This window comes from Buteo buteo, chromosome 3 (assembly GCF_964188355.1).
Source record: "Buteo buteo chromosome 3, bButBut1.hap1.1, whole genome shotgun sequence".
In the NCBI taxonomy this organism is placed as follows: Eukaryota; Metazoa; Chordata; class Aves; order Accipitriformes; family Accipitridae; genus Buteo; species Buteo buteo.
Window position 1 is genome coordinate 15,146,358 of NC_134173.1, and position 18,509 is coordinate 15,164,866.

At 36.4% G+C, this 18,509-nt stretch overlaps 1 protein-coding gene across 1 annotated transcript in view; it reads right to left on the minus strand.

Moving 5' to 3' along the window:
- The window catches only part of DOK6 (docking protein 6), a 258,270-nt gene that overhangs the window by 80,596 nt on the left and 159,165 nt on the right, over positions 1 to 18,509 (minus strand). Inside the window, exons 4-5 of the mRNA XM_075024292.1 lie at positions 16,561 to 16,680; positions 6,585 to 6,774 (exon numbers count right to left, since the gene is read on the minus strand). Coding sequence (XP_074880393.1) covers positions 6,585 to 6,774; positions 16,561 to 16,680 — 310 coding nt within the window. The remainder of the gene's footprint in view (positions 1 to 6,584; positions 6,775 to 16,560; positions 16,681 to 18,509) is intronic.

Below are 18,509 nucleotides of genomic sequence, written 5' to 3' on the forward strand. Positions count from 1 at the left end.
AAGGGAGAAGGCGAATTGTGCACTTCAACTGAAAGGCACAGTTCATGTTATCCCAGGATCATCAGAAGGAACATAAGATGCTGTCTGCTAATATATTAGGCAAACACAATACAATTCTTAGCGATTTCATGAAAAAGCTTTGTAAATTTTGAATTATATCAATGATATTGGATATCCAGTGACCAGCTGAAAACTCATGCTGCGCTCTCTGGGCTGTAAAATACACAAATACGAGCCACTTCTATAGATACCACAGAGATTATGGCCTTCCTTCTGAGCTGTATGTCTTTTGTGTTAACTGGACAAACTTTAGGTGACTGTTTTTCTAACTACTTATGTTTCATTTGGTACAAATTCATAAGGAAAATTAGTGGTTAGGCAATGGCAAATTAATGAATTAGTGATGTGCTCATTCCTACCAATTTAGCATTTATAGATTTGTTCATTGCTATGCTACACAACTTCATCTGTGGAGCATGCTGCTCTGTCCTAGCAGTCACTGACTTCTCAAGCTATTTGTGATAAAATTACAGCTTACTAAAGGTAACTTCATTCTTCCAATATGTTGTATTTTTTGAGATGCCATTGTTTTTCTCATCAAAATTAGAGCTTTCACAGCAAAGTGGAATGGCTCAGGCATTCTTTGTCTGTCGGAGAAAATCTTTTGTAGGTGTGTATATTATGGCTGAATTTTCAAAACAAGGACTAAAAAAAGGCAGAACACTTTAGAAGAAATTTAGGATAAAGAAGCTTGTATATAATCCCTTCTTCTCTCTGTTTGCCATATTCAGTTATACTGTGGAGAATTTCATTGTTATGTGGGTTTTGGTGGAACTCAGTCTGACTTACCAACACTAGAGCAGTCTGAGCAGAGCCTTGGCAGAGAGAAAATGCAAGGAGCATTTTATAAATCACTTACAATGAGCTATATTAGTTTCCACTAGTAAAAGAGTTCTTAGATTAGGTACCAAGATCAAAACCAGAGTAAGAGTTCTGTAGATGAGTTAAACACAGAACTCCTTTTTAAGTAGGGTTTAAGTGAATGAGATGACTAACACAGAACTTATTCCAGGTCAACACTTTGGCAGAAGGCAAACTGAGAGTTGGAATAAAGTTGGAATGGAAAAAAAGTAGGAATGGAACCACAATTTCAACATATTACAGAATAACCTTGGCACTGCTAAATACCAGGAACTAATTAAACCTTTTCAGTGGTAAAAATACTGCTTTTCCTAAAATTAGAGCTATGCAATTACTGAAAAAAAACCAAGGGGTGGATACATACAAGAGATTCCTGTTTCTTTTTTAAAGTTATTTTCCGATTTTAGCAATACATACCGCTTGGGGAAAGAATATGAGAAAGAAGTGAAGAGGCAGTGAGAAAACAGATAAAACAAAACCACAGAAAATTCCCATAATGGGTAATTAGGCTTTCTGAAAATAATACAAAGGTATAAAAGAAGAAAAAGATCCTAGCACACTGAACTATTAAGTGTGGGATATTAAGAGCTCTGAGCTAACGTTTATGTGAAATGATAAATCTATTTTTTGCAGCTGCACATGAGTGCTCTTACTGCCGCTCAACCCAAAGTGACTTAGAAATTCTATGCCAAGCTTATGATTTATAAGGATATTTAGAATGATTTAAAATATATGATTTCTAATTCTATGATAAGCCCATGATAAACTTGATCCACAATTTAGATAATCTACCAGCAATCAGGAACTGAAGGCTTCTCTTCAGGGAGGTATAGACCTGAGTTGATAGGTACATCAGTGTATGAAGTCCCAGAACAACTGTCTCATGAGGCACATCATACATAAGGGGCCTCTCCCCACATAAGGGAAAAAGAGGGTGTTTCCTATACCTTAACTTTAAGGGTTAATTGACTAATACATTTCACATCAACACCAAAAATTGCCACAGACGACTGACAGTCAAATGAAAGATTTCAGTCAGATGTAGCGCCTGAAGCAAACACTGAACTTTCTGCTGCAGATAACCCTAGCATCTGTCTATCTACCACTGCAAAAATGAGTATGTCAGTCTTGGGTCGCATAAATGGAAAAAAAATCTGAGAAATTCTCATGTCACCACTCTGCAATGCTTGAGCTTAATATTTTTTTTCAACCAAAGAAACAGATTCCAGATCTTAGAAGTGACAGAGAATACCACATTTCATTAGTTTTTCTCTGATGAAGAAGAAAAATCAAAGGCAAATAAAGAAGGAATAGCTTAGTGTGGTTCAATGGGTCTCTCTGAAAGCACAGCGTGAATAAACTTGGAAATACTTGAAATTGTTTAAATTTCAATGTCTTGTCTACAAAACAGAAAAAAAATTATTTCCGAAAAACAAGTGTGTCATGGATTTGTGGCTCCTTCTGTTCTCAGAACTCCAAGAACAAACCTACTGCCTCCACCTCTCTATTCAGCTGGAAACTTAGAGTATGTGACAAAGTTTGGCTGGGGCTTCCACAGCCCATCCCTTTATTGTATTTTCTCACTGTGTTTAACTTGACTTGGGCTTTTTTTTTTGATACTTCTGGCCAGCACTTAATAGACTTGAGCAGACAGCTTCTGTACATAGAAAATATTGTTTAATATAAATGGCAGAACTGCAGTAAAGCAAAAGAAAGAACATTTCAAAAGGAACAAAGAGTCCATATGTGTTTATTTTTCTCAGTGCCTCTGAACTCTTAGGAATCTCCTCTTATGCTCCTAAAAAGGTACCTCAGCCAGCTTGTTTTGCTAAAAGTAGAGCTTGGACGACTGCCTTTTGCAGTTTCCAGAGAGTGAATTTTAAACATTGCTTATGGCCTTTGTTATGGATTGTTTGGTTTACAACATCAGCAAAATGAATCCTGTAACTTTGGCAGGAGTCTGAAAGCAGTGCCTTCACACCTGATCTGGGCTATGAGATATTTCATCTGTACCTGTTTTACCACTTTTCTGGCATGTTTCTTGGATTGCATGTAATTAATGCAATCCAGTGCAACTTTACAGTACCTTCATGTTCATCAGTTAGGCAGGCAGTTCTGTAAGAAGCACACTTCCCATTTCAGGGGCTTAAAATCAGAGACAGTCAGGGACTGAAGCTCACGTACGGGGAGTAGCAGGTCCAAAAGTTTGAAGAGAAATAAGTGCACTCATGCAGATCAACTGCATTCTTAGGCACAGTGTCTCCAACATATCCAATACCCAAAATAATGAGAATTAGGTGTCTGAACACATTATACATGTCCGTAAATTAAGGAAATCCTGTTGACTCATTAATGATTCAACATTAAAACTCCCCAAGCCAATCCAAAGCTGGTCAGGTGGAAAGCTTAGCTCTTGGAAAAGTAAATGCTAGGCTCCTTCCTCCGGTGCTCTGAATTACTGTGGGATCCATTCGCTGTGTTAGATGCACAGTATTAATCAGCACAAAGCTACTGTAGTGCCTAATGGAGTTGTGAGTTACTGTTTTCTGATTGATGGATAGACTGCATGGGATTAGCCCTCATCAGGTACCTTAAATAATGAGAATCTCTCCATCCAGCATCAAACTAAGCCACACAAAACTGTGGTTCCCCCAGATCTCAGCAGGTTTTGGATAGGGAAGAACACAAATTAAGTGAATCACTGTGCACGTAATATTTACTTTCATTGCTTCACTAAATAAAGAAAAATAAGGATGGGTTTAACTTCACAGGTAGTGCAAAGATACATATTTACAACTCCAATTCAGTGCAAAACTAAACAGAAAAATCTGGCAGTTTAAAAGAATCTGTGTTCATTTCTCCCATATTTGAGACATCCTCTAAATTGTGTAGTTATTACACTTCATTAGACAAGTGAACAGTTTAGTTTTATACATCTGAGTCCATATTCCATTTACATGCACAGCAATATATTTATTAAAAGATAAATTCAATTGTCTGAAAGCTTAATTTTGATCCATTTATTTATCATAGTATCTCTTTGTGAATACGCCCATTTATTTTAATGGGAGGGATTCATTTTCTCAAAGTAATATGAAAACTGAGGATGGATAATAAATATATAAAACTGAGCTCTTAATGTTCTTGCAAACCTCAAACACATACTGCATAGCTGCTAAAACTCAGTAAAAAATAAGAACCTACTTAAAAATATTTCCTTTAAAGCAATTGTCTGCATTTAATATTTAAGCCTTAGGGAAAAATTAAAGCAACAACACTTTTACTGCATAACATTCTCATAAAACGTGGATGAGCGCTTCACTTCTGATAAGACAGTATGCATCAGGAATTTATGGTATTAAGGTACTAGCAGAGCAAGGGACAAAGACAATCATGTTCAGAAAGATGAGAAAGATGCTGATTAAAAAATAAAAATAAAAAAATGAACAAATCAACAACAGATTTTAAAATGAGCATTAGTGCTGCCCTATATAGTCTTCAGATGTTATTGAAGATACTGACTTATCTCTAGTCCTGTTTTTTACCTCTGTTTTTCTGCCAGTCTAAATCTAGTCTTTATGCATTTCCAAATCAGACGCATAAAGCACTCCCAAGCAAGCAAAAGGGAGGAATCAGATCAAAGACAATAAAGCATGACAGATAAAGGCAGAGCTAACTCATAATAATAGAACACAGGAAAACAATCCACTTTTCATCAGGTTGCATGGTCCATGGATTGTAGGGGAAGATGATATTCCGATACCAGTATGGAATTAAAATACTGTAGGAGGCTTGAAAAAGCAGAGATAAAACTCACATTTTACTTGAATGTATACAATCACTATACATAGTTTGTCAGTACTGATGTGCCACAGAGAAAAATAGAGCAGTACAGAATGCAACTATCTTGTAAAAAAAAGAATTTCACTATGATATAGAATGACTTTTTTCATAATTAAAATACTGCAAAGAATGACACAAGTACATTTGAGACATGTATAAGAAATCAGCTTCAAGTGATTAATCTGAATTAGTTTTAGCAGCTTAGTTTTAGTCAACGACGATTCCCATTTCCAAAGACAGCTTCCTTCAGAATCAATTAAAAGAAGTGGGTCTACTCACAGACAGATATACTACTCTGAATAAGCAAATATTAGTAAGTCTTCAATCATTACCTTTTTATGCAAAAATAACCCCTTCCCCTTTAATAAAACGCATACTTGCAAATAAAAATTTAGCCAAATAGTCAGATGAGTGGGATATTCACAAAGAATGGGATAAAGCAAAATGCTAGGGGTTTTGTTTCTTTGTTTGTTTTTTTTTTTTTTTCTTTCTTGGTTGGTTTTCCCCAGAATAACGTGGTGAGTTCCAGGCTTTGTTTTTGGCATTTTATTCACCTTCAGATATTGCATAAGTATGCTGCTTGAACTAGTTTCCAGGAGGTAGTTTGAGGCCTAGGGGAAGGAATGATTTATTCTTGCTAAAATTGTGTATTTGAATGAGCCCCACAGCTTAATCATTGAAATTAGATTGAAACATGGGTCAGCCATTGCTAATTTTTAGTAAAACAATATTAAATTAAAAAAAGTAATGTCTTCATGATTTTTAATGGTGAAATCACCACAGAAAAGCAAAGCACTAAAATGCTCCGGTGACATGAGTCTGGATATAAAAGGTTATGTGTTAAGTGGTAACTCCCATCTACAAGAAACTGCAGAGGAATTTTGGTCATTACCTCCTTAGGCTGTAGGGTCCATTTGATCCATGTTTTTGTTTGTGAGAACCAACTGTATTTTTGTTAATATTTGTTAATGATATTGAATAAGTACACATCAAAATGCGTATAAAGATTTTTAACAAGGCAGTGTGGCTAACCCAGGGTGTAGAGACACCTGTAATTTCACAGACTGCTTTGGAAAATTCAGGCTCTGCATAAGAGAGTATGACAAACTTAGAAAAATCTTGAACCATAAAATACAAGATGAAACATCACCAAAGACAGAGATAAACGCAGAATTCTTTCTGCGCAGAAACGCAGAAAAGGCAGTGGACCTAACGGCAAGATATGAGATGCATTAAAAAGATATGAAAGGGAGGCAAAACAGAGCTCCATGGACATTTAAAACTGATCTGAGGATGGAAATGGCAATGAGGATTAAAACTGCAGGCAGAATAAAGAGCTAGCCTTTTTATGGGTTCACAATGTTCTCCGTACTCCTGCTTGCAATTATACTCTAGGGTGGCAATCAGTCATCAGGAACGTCCAAAAAGAGTACTATCTACAGTAACAGAAGTTATTCCATTCATACTGTGTGATGAGCCTTTTCCATGATCCAGAATTAATTTCTTCTACATCAAAAGTACTGAAATTATACCACACTAGTGTTTAAGCACAGTGAGAATCATAAACCTTAAGAATGACAATTCAACCAGTTAAATAAAAGTCAGAGGAAGCTTAAGCTCATTTTAAATATAAGATATATTAATGTTTATTTTGAACACTGGGTTGAATATATTGAAAAGTAATATTCAACAAACAGAAGTCTATGGAGAGGCAATGTATTCCGTCTTTCATTATAATGAGAGGCTAATCCAACTTATCAGACTGCTGCTCAAAAATCACTGCTTATTTCTTCCTACTGCTGCTTCTTCTTAGCTCTTACCTTCCAGACTCAAATGTGAACCATGTTGAGTCACGTCCGTATCTCCTCAAAGAGCTCAGAGGCCACATGACCAGCTTGACCTTGGCATTGTGGATGTCCCAGAGATAGATGTTTTCGTGCGTGATCTGCATTGTACATTCCCCATAGATATCTAAATTTGGTGTAGGCATAAGATATACATTGAATCGTTCTGGAAAAAAAAAAACCACAGAATAAGGCATCGCCAGTTAAAACAAGATTTTATATTGGGAAAAAAGAAAAAATCTTTAGTTACTGATGGTTCAGAAATCAAAGCCCAATTTCTAGCCTTGAACAGAGGTGAGGATTCACTGATGTCAAACAAACCTTGCTAGTGTACATGAGAGGAGTAGAAGGAGAATCCTCTTCATTTCATTTTCATTATAAATAATGCAGCAGACTGAAACATCTTTCACAGATGGTCTGCATAGTCCTCTTTGACATATGTCCCCAGCAACTTAACTAGAGTCCTTTATCCTCACCTTAAGGGCCATGACTCTTTGCAAATCAAAATTCACAATGACTTGAACTCTGACAGAGACTCCTCTCTCAAAGAACAGAACTATAGGTATCTTGGCAAAACATGTATGTACAACCACCGCCCCTCAGAAAAACTGTCCTTAACATTGCAAACCCAGGCTTACTTATTGAAGCTTGTTAAAAATTACGTTCTTTATGTTCAGTTTATATTTATTTACCAAAGTCATTATCATTTGTCAAATTAATAACATTTTTAATCATCTGTTGCTTTCTTGAAAAATCTGATTCAACACGATATATTATGGTCATGATATCAGTTGCTACCAGCTGCACTTCTACTGCAAAGTGCACTCATTGCAGTAAGAGGTCAAGGGCATTAACAATTTTCTGAAGTGCCTGAATTGCATGTGATTTAATAAGCAAAGCAAAAACTATCCTTAAAAAAAAAAAAGGAAAAAAGTAAAAAAAACGAGGTGATATAAAACACCATTAACTCATATGGAAGGAAGTAAACCACAGTAATATCAAGAGTATTTTAAATAAAAATGCAATTTTCTTTGAAGAATAACTACTGTTTCTATGTTTCTACAAAGAATGAAAAACTCAGTCAAATTTCAGGTTGGACAGCTGGAAGTGTTAGCCTATATTTTAACCCTAAAGGCACTGAAATCTTAGGGCTTAATAGCATAATATGGGAGACTGCAGCTGATTCATAACTTCCTCTCACAATTTTCTTTCGTTTTTGAAATAGTATAGAAATGCAAACTGTCAATGCTGCTGCACTGAAGAGTGTTGGCAAAAAAGGTAAGAACAATTTAAAGTATGAGCATGAGCAATGCTCATTCAATAAACAGTACTGGAAAAATGTACTTTAAAGGGACACCTCATAGGAAAATTGTCTCCAATTACTTGATAAATGACTGACAGTTTGTTGTGGAACATTTTAAATCCACCATTTGCACTGAGTTTTCTCATGGTCTCCTCATAAAAATTAGGAAGCAATCTAAAGTAATCAGAAGAAGAAAAAAATGAGAGAAATTTATCATAAGAGTCAAAATTAGATGCAGCTTCCCAGTGTGTTTGACATTCAATATCACAGACATTATGTCTCCATTTTTTAAACATTTGATAAATATATACCTTTCTGACAAATCAGTGAAAATACTGCAAATAAGCAATTTAATATAAAAAATGTTAGAAGTGTGTGTGTGTATGTGAATAAAGTAGCAAAAGTTTGGCTGAGGAATTAATGGCAGCAGGGAACTGCTGGGTAAGCAGTAAGAATTGCCGTCCTGCATAGCTATAAGTAAACTTGTCATCCCCAATGTTATTCTGTTTCAGTCAATTTAATTTCGTCCTATTAATGACTCCCCAATTGATTCATTCAGTCTCATAGCCATTCAACCTCTTCTCTCAGGTTCAACTTCTCATTAATCACACTAATGGGTGTTAGCCCTAAAAGTTTCATTTTATGACTAAGGTCCCAAGTGTGAAACTTCTGCTGTTTTGTAAAAGTCTTTTGACACACCACACAAACAGATTAGCAGGTGCTGCTGAGATCACCACAAAGAATTTCCCCAAACCCTCAGAGGAGTGCATTGGGCACAGGTCTAACCTAACGCCTACTACAGTAAATGGAAGGACTCACACATGGGAGTATGGCTCAATGACTGCATTGGGAAGGGAATAGTAGAGAACAAGATGACTTACACTTTGCAATGGAATTATCTTCTTAAAATATATATACACACACATATATGCCCTTTTTCAGTATCCATATGTCATTGTGATGGTCATGCAAAAATGCCTAGGAGCTTTAATCATATATTAGACTCCAGTTTTGCATTGTCATGCTGTTACTTATTGTTACTTAGCTCCCCTCTTTGAAAGAAAGATGCAGATGACCGACATATCAGCCGGCTGTCTTGTACATTACCTGAAATCACACAATGTGTCTTGTGAGGATGGGGCTACTCTATGAGAATGGAAATCTTTCGCTTTCCCTGTCTTCAGTGACAGAGTGCCTCAGACAGCAGAGAAAATGGAAAGGTACAATTATTTTCTGAAGGAAACCTTAAACTGTTGTATTGAAGACACAGCCTATTTCAACCTGGTTTAGAAGTTACCAGGATACTCATGAAATGCTCAGCTTCTCTGAAGTGTTTGAGGATATTATTGCATGAAGGGTATTCAGGACATACAGTATCCTCAAACTGTCAGGAGACATTTGCTGACTTTGCACAGGAGGTCAGTGTCTAAGGTGTGGTGTCACGGATTAAAGAAAGTATGTCTGATTAAACTGAGCATCAGCTGCAGGGCAAAATGTAGCACCCTTGGAACTCACTCAAATCGATAAGAAAAGCAAGTGTACAAACGTATGTGCTGGAGAAGCTTGAGGATGGATATATTTGCTTTCGAAACAAAAACTAATACTTTTGAGCAGTGGAAGACTGAGGACATGGAAAGGTGTGGATACTACTAAATGATTTTAGGAATTAAAATGCAGGGTTCAATTTTTGCATTTCAGAAAATATTTGAACAGGTATCTAGGTAATGGTAATACAATCATTCAGTTTTTAGAGGCAAGTTATGCCCTTAACCTCATCCAGGCAAGAACAAACATTCGTAGGCTAGATTTGGGAATCGCAGCTGAATTCTGTCACCAGATCTTCTGAGTCATATTGAATAGGATATTTAGCTTCTCTGTGGATCAGACACCATCTGCATATGAGTGGGATGAGATAATAACAGTTCATTGGGTAGTAAGATTAAGTAAATAGAAGTTAATGAGGGACCCAGAAAATAGGGAGATGGAAGAAATCAAACAAGTAGATGCTATCCTGTTGGACAAGACAAGGATGAGACTGAGCAGGTGCAATTCCTCAGCATTTACCATCACTCTCCTCCTCCCTCCTCTAAAACTGGTGAGAGCAAAGTTCAGGGAACGGGGGACCCAGGATGAGAAAAAAATGCTGATAAATTGCTACACTTATTATTCCACTCTTTTCAACATAACTGCTCTTTCCCATCTCCTTGAATAAGCAGAGCAATGCTTCATCATACACTTTGTGCATGTAAAGGTGTTTAGCTTTTGGGCTTTGGCAAGAATATGACCTTTAATGATGTTTTCCAGAGCACAGGAGTGTAAGAGTCTTTGTTAAAATGAGCACAGCGACTGAGACGGAGACTTGGCAGCAACTCTGAAATGCTCTCAGCCTTTCAGCTCAAAGTCCAGCTGTACTGGGGAAGCAAAATGACGGAGGCCCAATGATCCTGGTTCTGCCATTTTACCCCTAGATTCCTTCACCTCCATCATCCCAGTTGGAAAATTGACCAGATGACATTGTAATTTTGCAATCCGGATCTCTGTTTCATTTCAGCTTTAATGAGAAGAGAAAAACCACTTATGGAAGGAGGTAGTCAGGTTGGTGGGGTTTATATAAGAAAGGGCTTTAAAAGCAAACATTCAGCTTCTATCTAGAAGACAGTCCTTCTCCATCTATGAGACTTCTGCTGCTGACCATCTGTAGCTAATTTTCAGGTGGAAAGAGAGCTTTAAGTCTTGAAGACACAGCATTTTGTGTCCATTCACATGACAGAATGATCCTCTCCAGTTTTACACAGTGAGGAACCAGGACTCCAGAGTTAATTTTATTCCTTTGGTTATAACTATTCTGCCTTGCTTCCATTAAAAATGTATGGAAATGTTTACTAACATCTCAATGAAAATATAAAGGCTACCATAAATAAATTATTTTAGATTGTTTCACTGATAAGTAGTAAGGTAGAGAAGAATCTGAAATCTCACTGGATTAACCAGCCATTAAAATTGTAAACACCTTTCTTTTCTGAATAAAGCTGGCTATGTTTGGTTTATTTTTTAAAAAATAACAAAGTATAAAAATGGATTAAGGATAACAGAAGATCAATAAAAAACATGCAAAATGCTTTTATGTAGTAAATCACAAAGAGAGATTCTACAGCCCCTAGAAAATGCCCTAAACCAAGTCAGCTCTGTGAACGTAATCACAAAGTCTCTATGCTATGGCTGTAGTTCATAATCTCAATATGTAGCATAAAGAAATAACTCACAATCCTCTTCTGAGGATTCAAGGACGTTGTTCACTATGAAAAGCTACATTTTTGCTAACAGAAATTAATGAGTTTCTAGCAATTAAAACCCAGGAAACAAGATTGCTGTACTGTGGAATGTTTTTAAATAAAAAAGGAAGGTAAAACAAATGTTATGAAAAAGAGGAAGAAATTCACAAAGGAAGCAATTTTATAAGATATTAATTTAAATATTAGGCAGGGAGTAAAATTAAAAAATCAATTATCTTTCAAACTCTTCCAGACTTCTAAAATCAAAATTAGCTTCATAACGCATTAAAAAAAAAAAAAAAAAGCCAAAGCACCAGTAACATATAATAGAAAAGCATCATATTGACATCACACGCATGACACCTAACAATAAATCAGCTACAGCAGCAAAAGATGGATCAGGCCTTTTCTTCAGTGTAAAAATTTGCATTTTTACATTTGCCTATTTTCTTCACTGTTTACATCAGGTTTACAAGTAAAGTTTAATAGAATATGATTTAATAGAAGTATTCAGCTATTTTAGTGTTATTATTTAGATTTCAAAATAGATAGGAATAGAGTCTTCACCAAAGGGAAGCACCTCCTCTTAAAGAATGGATTAGTAGCACTGTCTACACATAATGCTTTTTTAACAAATATTGCCTTGAATATTCTGGTTTCTTTTTCACAGTAATCTTAGTCTGTCATTGTATACTGTCCATCTGGATAACTTCTAATTACTTCCTTCTATAAGGAATGAAAATACAGTGACACATTGGAAACAGTGATATTTTGAAAAAAAATCATGACCATGGACAAAATCTAGATATGATGACAGCCAGGCAGGTAAAAAATATTTTAATTTTTTGTTGTTGTTGTTGTTGTTATGTCTTGAGGTGTAATACAAATGCTTCCAAATGCACTGAGAGCTGGAAAGGAAGTTTCCACTTCTTCCAAATGAAGATAGCACTCTACTTTCACGATTTCTTTCCCTAGCAGCAGCTTGAGAAACCTAAGGAATATGGAATGTGTGTGTAAGTATCCCAGGATACTGCTTAGAAGACTACTTGTCAACAGTGTTACCAGCAACAACCAACTTCAGATTTTCTTTCCTGGAGTTATAACTGTGTATTATTATTTGTCTTATCATTGTATATACAGCTCCACTGCCATTATACTAAATTTGTTATCTGAATAGGATCATGTAGCCTTTACTGATTTTGATTTAATACTGTATTTTCATTCTTTATCAAATAATGTAATTGGACATTCATAAACAGTAAGAGACTGTGTTTGGTGTAAAAAGAAATTTAAACAGAAACAGGGTTGCTGCTATAGGGCTGAGGAACATAAACAAATCACTTAGATTTGCAGGGGAGAGAAGGTAAAATGGTTGGAGAGTAACAGAAGATTTATTTCAAATCTCACTTTTATTGGAATCTGCGTATCATTGCAAACTAAGCAGCCATTAGTTGTGAAGCTTAAATGTTAAAAGAAAACCACCTAAGGGTCATTTTCCACAGCAGAGTTGACACAGTACGACTTGCAGTAATACTTCTTGAAAGTAATAAGAGAGATGAAACCCAGTAAGAAGCTTTCTGTTACTGATGTGCTTCGCACAAGAATTGCTTAGATGTCTTCTCTATTCTTCCTACAAGACTCAATAGCCAGAGGTCTCTGCTATAAGCAGTGCAGATCCATAGTTTGGCTTTGTTAGCTATTACCACCGCAGAATTGCTTGGGGCTGGAGGGTCAAGCAACAGTGCAACTACAATGAAATAGATCTCGCTAGCACTTACTGAACAACTCAGAACTATAAAAGAACATCTCTTTCAGATTGCTGCACTACTGTAAATTTTTATCCTCATGTGACAGACAGAAATGCCTTATGAATGTATGGCCTTTCAGCCATGACATTTGCATACCAAACAGCAATTTTGCCAGCCTTTGGAACAAACTGTTTTGCAAACCCTATTGTTGCATTTGTGTCACAGAGAATCGGGTATCCTCCCTTCTGAAATCAAAAGCTCATCTCAGGAGAACCTCAAGAGTGAGAGCAGGAGGATAAACAGGCTTAGATGTAACGAAAAGAATATCGGACATATCATAGAAAACACACATACTTTCTTCGCCAAGTATTTTCTGAAATGTGAGTCCTTGGGTATTAAAAAATATAAGTAGCATGTAGCAATTTTTATGGTCCCAGGGCATATACAACGACAATTAAAAAAAATATTACAAATGTTGCAAATTGAAGGTACTGGGTATGGTGGTCATATAAGGGGATTGAAACACAAACCTTCACAACAGAAAACTTACTGTTTTTTCAAGAGATAGCTAATTTATCTGATCCCTTCAGTGAATACCCGTACAAGTACATGACATACATCATTCAAATGTCCTTCAAAGACCGGAATGGGCAAGTAGTTGGACAGATGAAGAACATAGCGTATTAAAAATACTATTGCTAGGAAAACGTAAAGCAGATCATGAAAAAAAACCCTTGTTAGGCTAGTTCTTTTATGATCAAGGAAGTATCTTTATCAAATTTTGAACATTTCAGAAAATCTTTAGGGCAAAGTAACTATTTGAAAAAAGACAATGGAATGAGATGGGATTAATGGTTAATACACCTCTTCTTTTGGGATTAATAGTATTAACACCCTGTCATACTATAGACATATTAAGAGTATAACACCGTTATTCAATTGCTTTTAGCCCTTAAAATGTAAAAAAAAAAATTATATATCTATATCTATATCTAAAACTGAAAAAACCACTGGCACTGTAGTCTTTATGACAATGCAATCTGTGGTCTTGGTCAGATACTAAGAGACACCTTTTGTTCAGTGACCTGAAAGAAAGCCCTTGTATGGTTCAGGCAACAAAACCTGCATGAAACTAGATGCTGAGGCTTTATGAGCCTATTACAGGTTTTACAAACTGTATTCTCACATTTCTGTTTCAAGTAAATATTAATACATCAACTAATTCAAGAGGAATTCTATGAAGTTGACATACTTGCAACGTTTTGAAATAATGGCATTCAAAGGTACTATATCAGTGTACAGTTTTGATTTAACACACAAAAAATAAAATGACCCTGAGAGTGACACGGCTGCCATTTTCACAATGAGCAAGATTTTAGATATTTCATACATATGGTCATTTTTCATGAATTTCAAATTGGAAAATTAACTTTGACCTTTCAGATTCAGGTCAACAAAAGCTCAGTAGACTTTTTGAAAGGTTTTTAGGTATCTTTTGACCTACAATTTTTGATAGCATGCCTTTAAAAGCCACAATGTAGGGAAAATGTACAAGAAAATAAATTTCAAATTTGAATTTTTTATCACAGCTCACCAAATGACTCCATCCTCCGATTCATCACCTTTTCCATAAAACTGTCATGTGGGGAATGGCATTGACACGTTTGCAGAATAAGAATAACTAGTATAAACTGAAGTCACGGTTCCACTCAGCTGATTTTACTGAAGGAATCTGCTAAAGAAATTCGAGTGCAACTGCAGGTTCTCACAGCCCAGCTAAATGAAATGCTAGACTTCATACCAACAGTAAGAATCTCTGTACTCTTCCCTCTTTCCAAGTGGATTAAAAGACCCCCAAACCAGAATTTGCTTTGCTTCCAAACAAGACAACTTTGAATTTCAAACGTGCTTATTAAAATGCAGAGTTGTGCATCAAGGGGATGAGAGAAGGAAGTGGATAGGTATCAGAATTACTTGTCTGAGATACTGTAACTAATGATTTAGCAGAGCATGCTCGTCAAATATTGGATTATATGTATTCAGCCACTTGGTTTAAAAGGATATGGCTAATGATACCCTCCATGCATTCTTATTCATGTGATTTATACAACAAATACATGCTTTGCCTCTTTGTTTCCTTTCATTTATTTACTAAGAACAATAAAGATGATAATTATGTTCATATATGCTGGTTGGTAGCACTGCAATTAATTTCTAGGCTAAGGCAATTGAATCAAGACTAGTTCACAGAACAGGACTAGTCTGTGTCTTCTGGAGGTCATGTGTGTGTAACTGGATCTCTTTCAAGAACAAGATGAAATGTAATATTTGCCATCTATGTCCAAAAGCTGCTGGACAGTACATAAATTCGCTGCAGAAAGAGCTCGAGGAATTTCAAGCTACTTTTCTGCGCACGTCACAGGCTTTTGACAAAATTTATTCCCTTTCGAATTTGTGAAGGAGCACCACCTGCTCACATTATTCTCTCTTCAATAGCATGCATAGGAGTTTTATACCTGTAGCCTACAAGCACAGAGCAGATAGGATGCTTTGAGTGGTGTCTGATCATTATCACTTTCCTACAACATTAGTAGCTCTCCATTTGTTAAGTAGTTTGAGACTACAAATTAAATCCTGCATCTCACAGCAGGCAAACAACTTCACAAACAATTGAACTTCTTTTAAATCGCACTTGAACATGTCTGATTTTTGAACAAAATTTCTTAAAGATTTCTGTATTATTTGTGTTATTAGGTTCAGAGATGTCTGGACTCTTCTATGAAACTAATACAATATAATCAATATAGTGTCCTTCATTCTATAATTTAATTATGTAATTTTGTTTATAATGATAGCTGGCTTGATATTTTATGACCACTGAGGCAGTTTGTTTTATTACTTTGTTAAAAGCTATTGGATCTTATAAAAGCATCAAGACAGTAATAATCATTGAGAGCTGTAATTTAGGGAGGAATAAATGAGTGCATTTTGTGTTGCCCTCATGTTCATTAATAGGAATTAAATGACAGGATAATCACAGATTTTCTTTTGTTATTGCATATTCCATCCACTAGCATCCTTCCTGTGCATGTGTCTAATCTAAAGTTCTGTTCCAAATAGCCTTTAGATGAAGACTTAGAAGCTCAGGCTTAGTGCTGACTAGCATCTGACATTGCCCTTTTCACCTGTATTTCACATTTAGATGACCTTGACTTCATTATTTAAGACAGGTATGAGTTTAAAGCAAATATGTGTTTTGCAGTACAAAGTGGTGTCGATATGTTCACTGCTGTCTTTTAAAGGCTGTGGAACAACAGCTGCTATTTTATTCCTCTGCACAGAGGCCATTGTTTCCAGAACCAGAAGGATCATAGTCATCGTTTCCCATGACAGGAAAATGTGAACACAATGAAGACATGAAGTCACTCTACGTGTGGTATTTGGCATGGGATTTAATCATCTTTATTTGCAGGAAAAATAGGATTAAGCCTCAAAAGCACATCCAATGTTTAGTTATTAATGATGTTCTTCTAGCTAATAGTAAAAATCCTCACAACAACAAACACATGTGAAGATAAAATGGGACATCACCTAAGAACTGATGTAGGCACAATTACAAAGTTACTTACCATTTTGTTCTCTCTGGACTCCAGCAGCAAGCAAATCTGGTTCCCCAAGACTTATATCATTGAGCCTGGTTCCTAGACACTCCATGCAAAGATGTTTGCACCATTCCTCTGCCTCTAGTTCTGGAAAAACAGAAAAAAAATAATTGTTCGTGTTAACATTTTACTCAAAAAAGTATGAAGTTAAATCAATACCTTCTTACTGACCTGCTTTATGACAATATGCTTGTGTTGAAACATGAGTTATTAGCATAAAGTTCCACTTGAATTTCTTTGCCTTGATTTATGAACTTCTAAAAGGGTTTACACTATTAGGACTGCATCTTCCATTTTCAAATTTGGGGATAGGAGGTGGAGTTAACAAAAAAGAGAAAGTAGTGAGTTTTCAAGGCAGTATATTTCTAGTAGGCCTTCTTGAAAGAAAAAATGCAATTTAGAAAAACATTAGGTATAATATCTGAAATATTCTTTACTGCTTTTTAGGTGAATCTGAACTATTAAAGCAATTTCTGTTTCTAAAGGTTCTAGAGTACTTTTCTAGGAGCAAAGGAAAAAACAGTAACAAAAACACCTTCAAATGCAAAACTTCCTTCTCTGCTGTACTGAATGGCTATGCGTGTCAAGTTAGTCTGAATAATTAATTTCTTCAGCTCTGTTTACCTTCTTTTGGTCTCAGAGCAATTTGGGCATTATTTGGAACATTTCTGTGAAAATTCCAAACCTCCTAGTCTTTTCTGAGTCCTCCATTGCATCCCATTGACGTGCATCTGAGAGCTCCTTACCTGCCAATCTACCAAGACAGAACCTCCCCAAGGCATAACCCCCTGAGACACCACGACAGCCCCCCCTCCGCACCCAGCCTCATCCTATCCACTTCCCAAACTTAACATCACGAAATCTCTGGCATTGGTCACACAAACAACATGGCAAGTTGGCGTTCACACAGTGTGAAACCACAACTAATAAAAATTATGCAACGAGGCTAACTGTTTTTTATTACAGAACAGGCTTCACCTAAGGGAAGCTGCCTGGAGAGCAGGCTTGGCACCAGGGACGCGCTGAGCATCCATTGTCACAGTCTGTATCCGATCATCTTTAGGAGTGGGTGACTCCAGTCACCTAGAAATGTCTCTATTAAACTGCCACAGTTTTTTCATTCCTATTTTTGGGGACATCTGGAAAATACTTTTGTGACCATCTCTCCAACGTAGTGCTGAAATTTGGAAAGAGAAAAATACTGCATGCAAGCCCTGAAGCATCTAGTGATGATGACTCATTGTAATTACTGAAAGTTTATATCCAAGAAAAATCTTTCCATGCCTAATTGGTACAGTCCTCAAATCCTTGCCTGGCTAGGCATAGATCTCTAGTGACAAAAACATTTGCTGGACAAGAAAGGGAGACAGGCATGCAATTCCAGGGCTCCAAGAACCTTCGGTTACCCTCCTTTGTTCAGGGCCCTGAATAATACAGGAACAGATTGTTCCTGAGTTACTTTGGCTATCAGCTGACCAAGTTCCCAGGTAGACAACTCAAATGATAGCGTCTGTTTGGGGATTTTTGAGAGCCAAATGCTGCTGTTGTCACAAGGACACAAACAGTTTGGGGGGGCTTCTTCAGAGCACTGTAAGCAAAGGGGTTTCCCTTAACCCTTCTTGATTTTTTTGCAGTCTTCGTCTCAGGACACAGATCCCCAAAGTTGGTCTTCTCGTAATATCCTCAGCTTCTGGTGGTAAAAGACCGAACATTCTGTCAGGAACATCCAGATGACATTTAACTTTGTATGTATGAAGAAAATATTGAGGTGACAGCATACTGTTCCTTAACACTTCTACAGATACAGCCTCCTTGATGGAAGTAAGGAGAGAATAGGTATATCTCTGGACAGCAATAAAACCTTAGGGCTTTTAAAAGGAGTAAGATAAATTTGTTTAAAAGCCTACCTCCAAAAT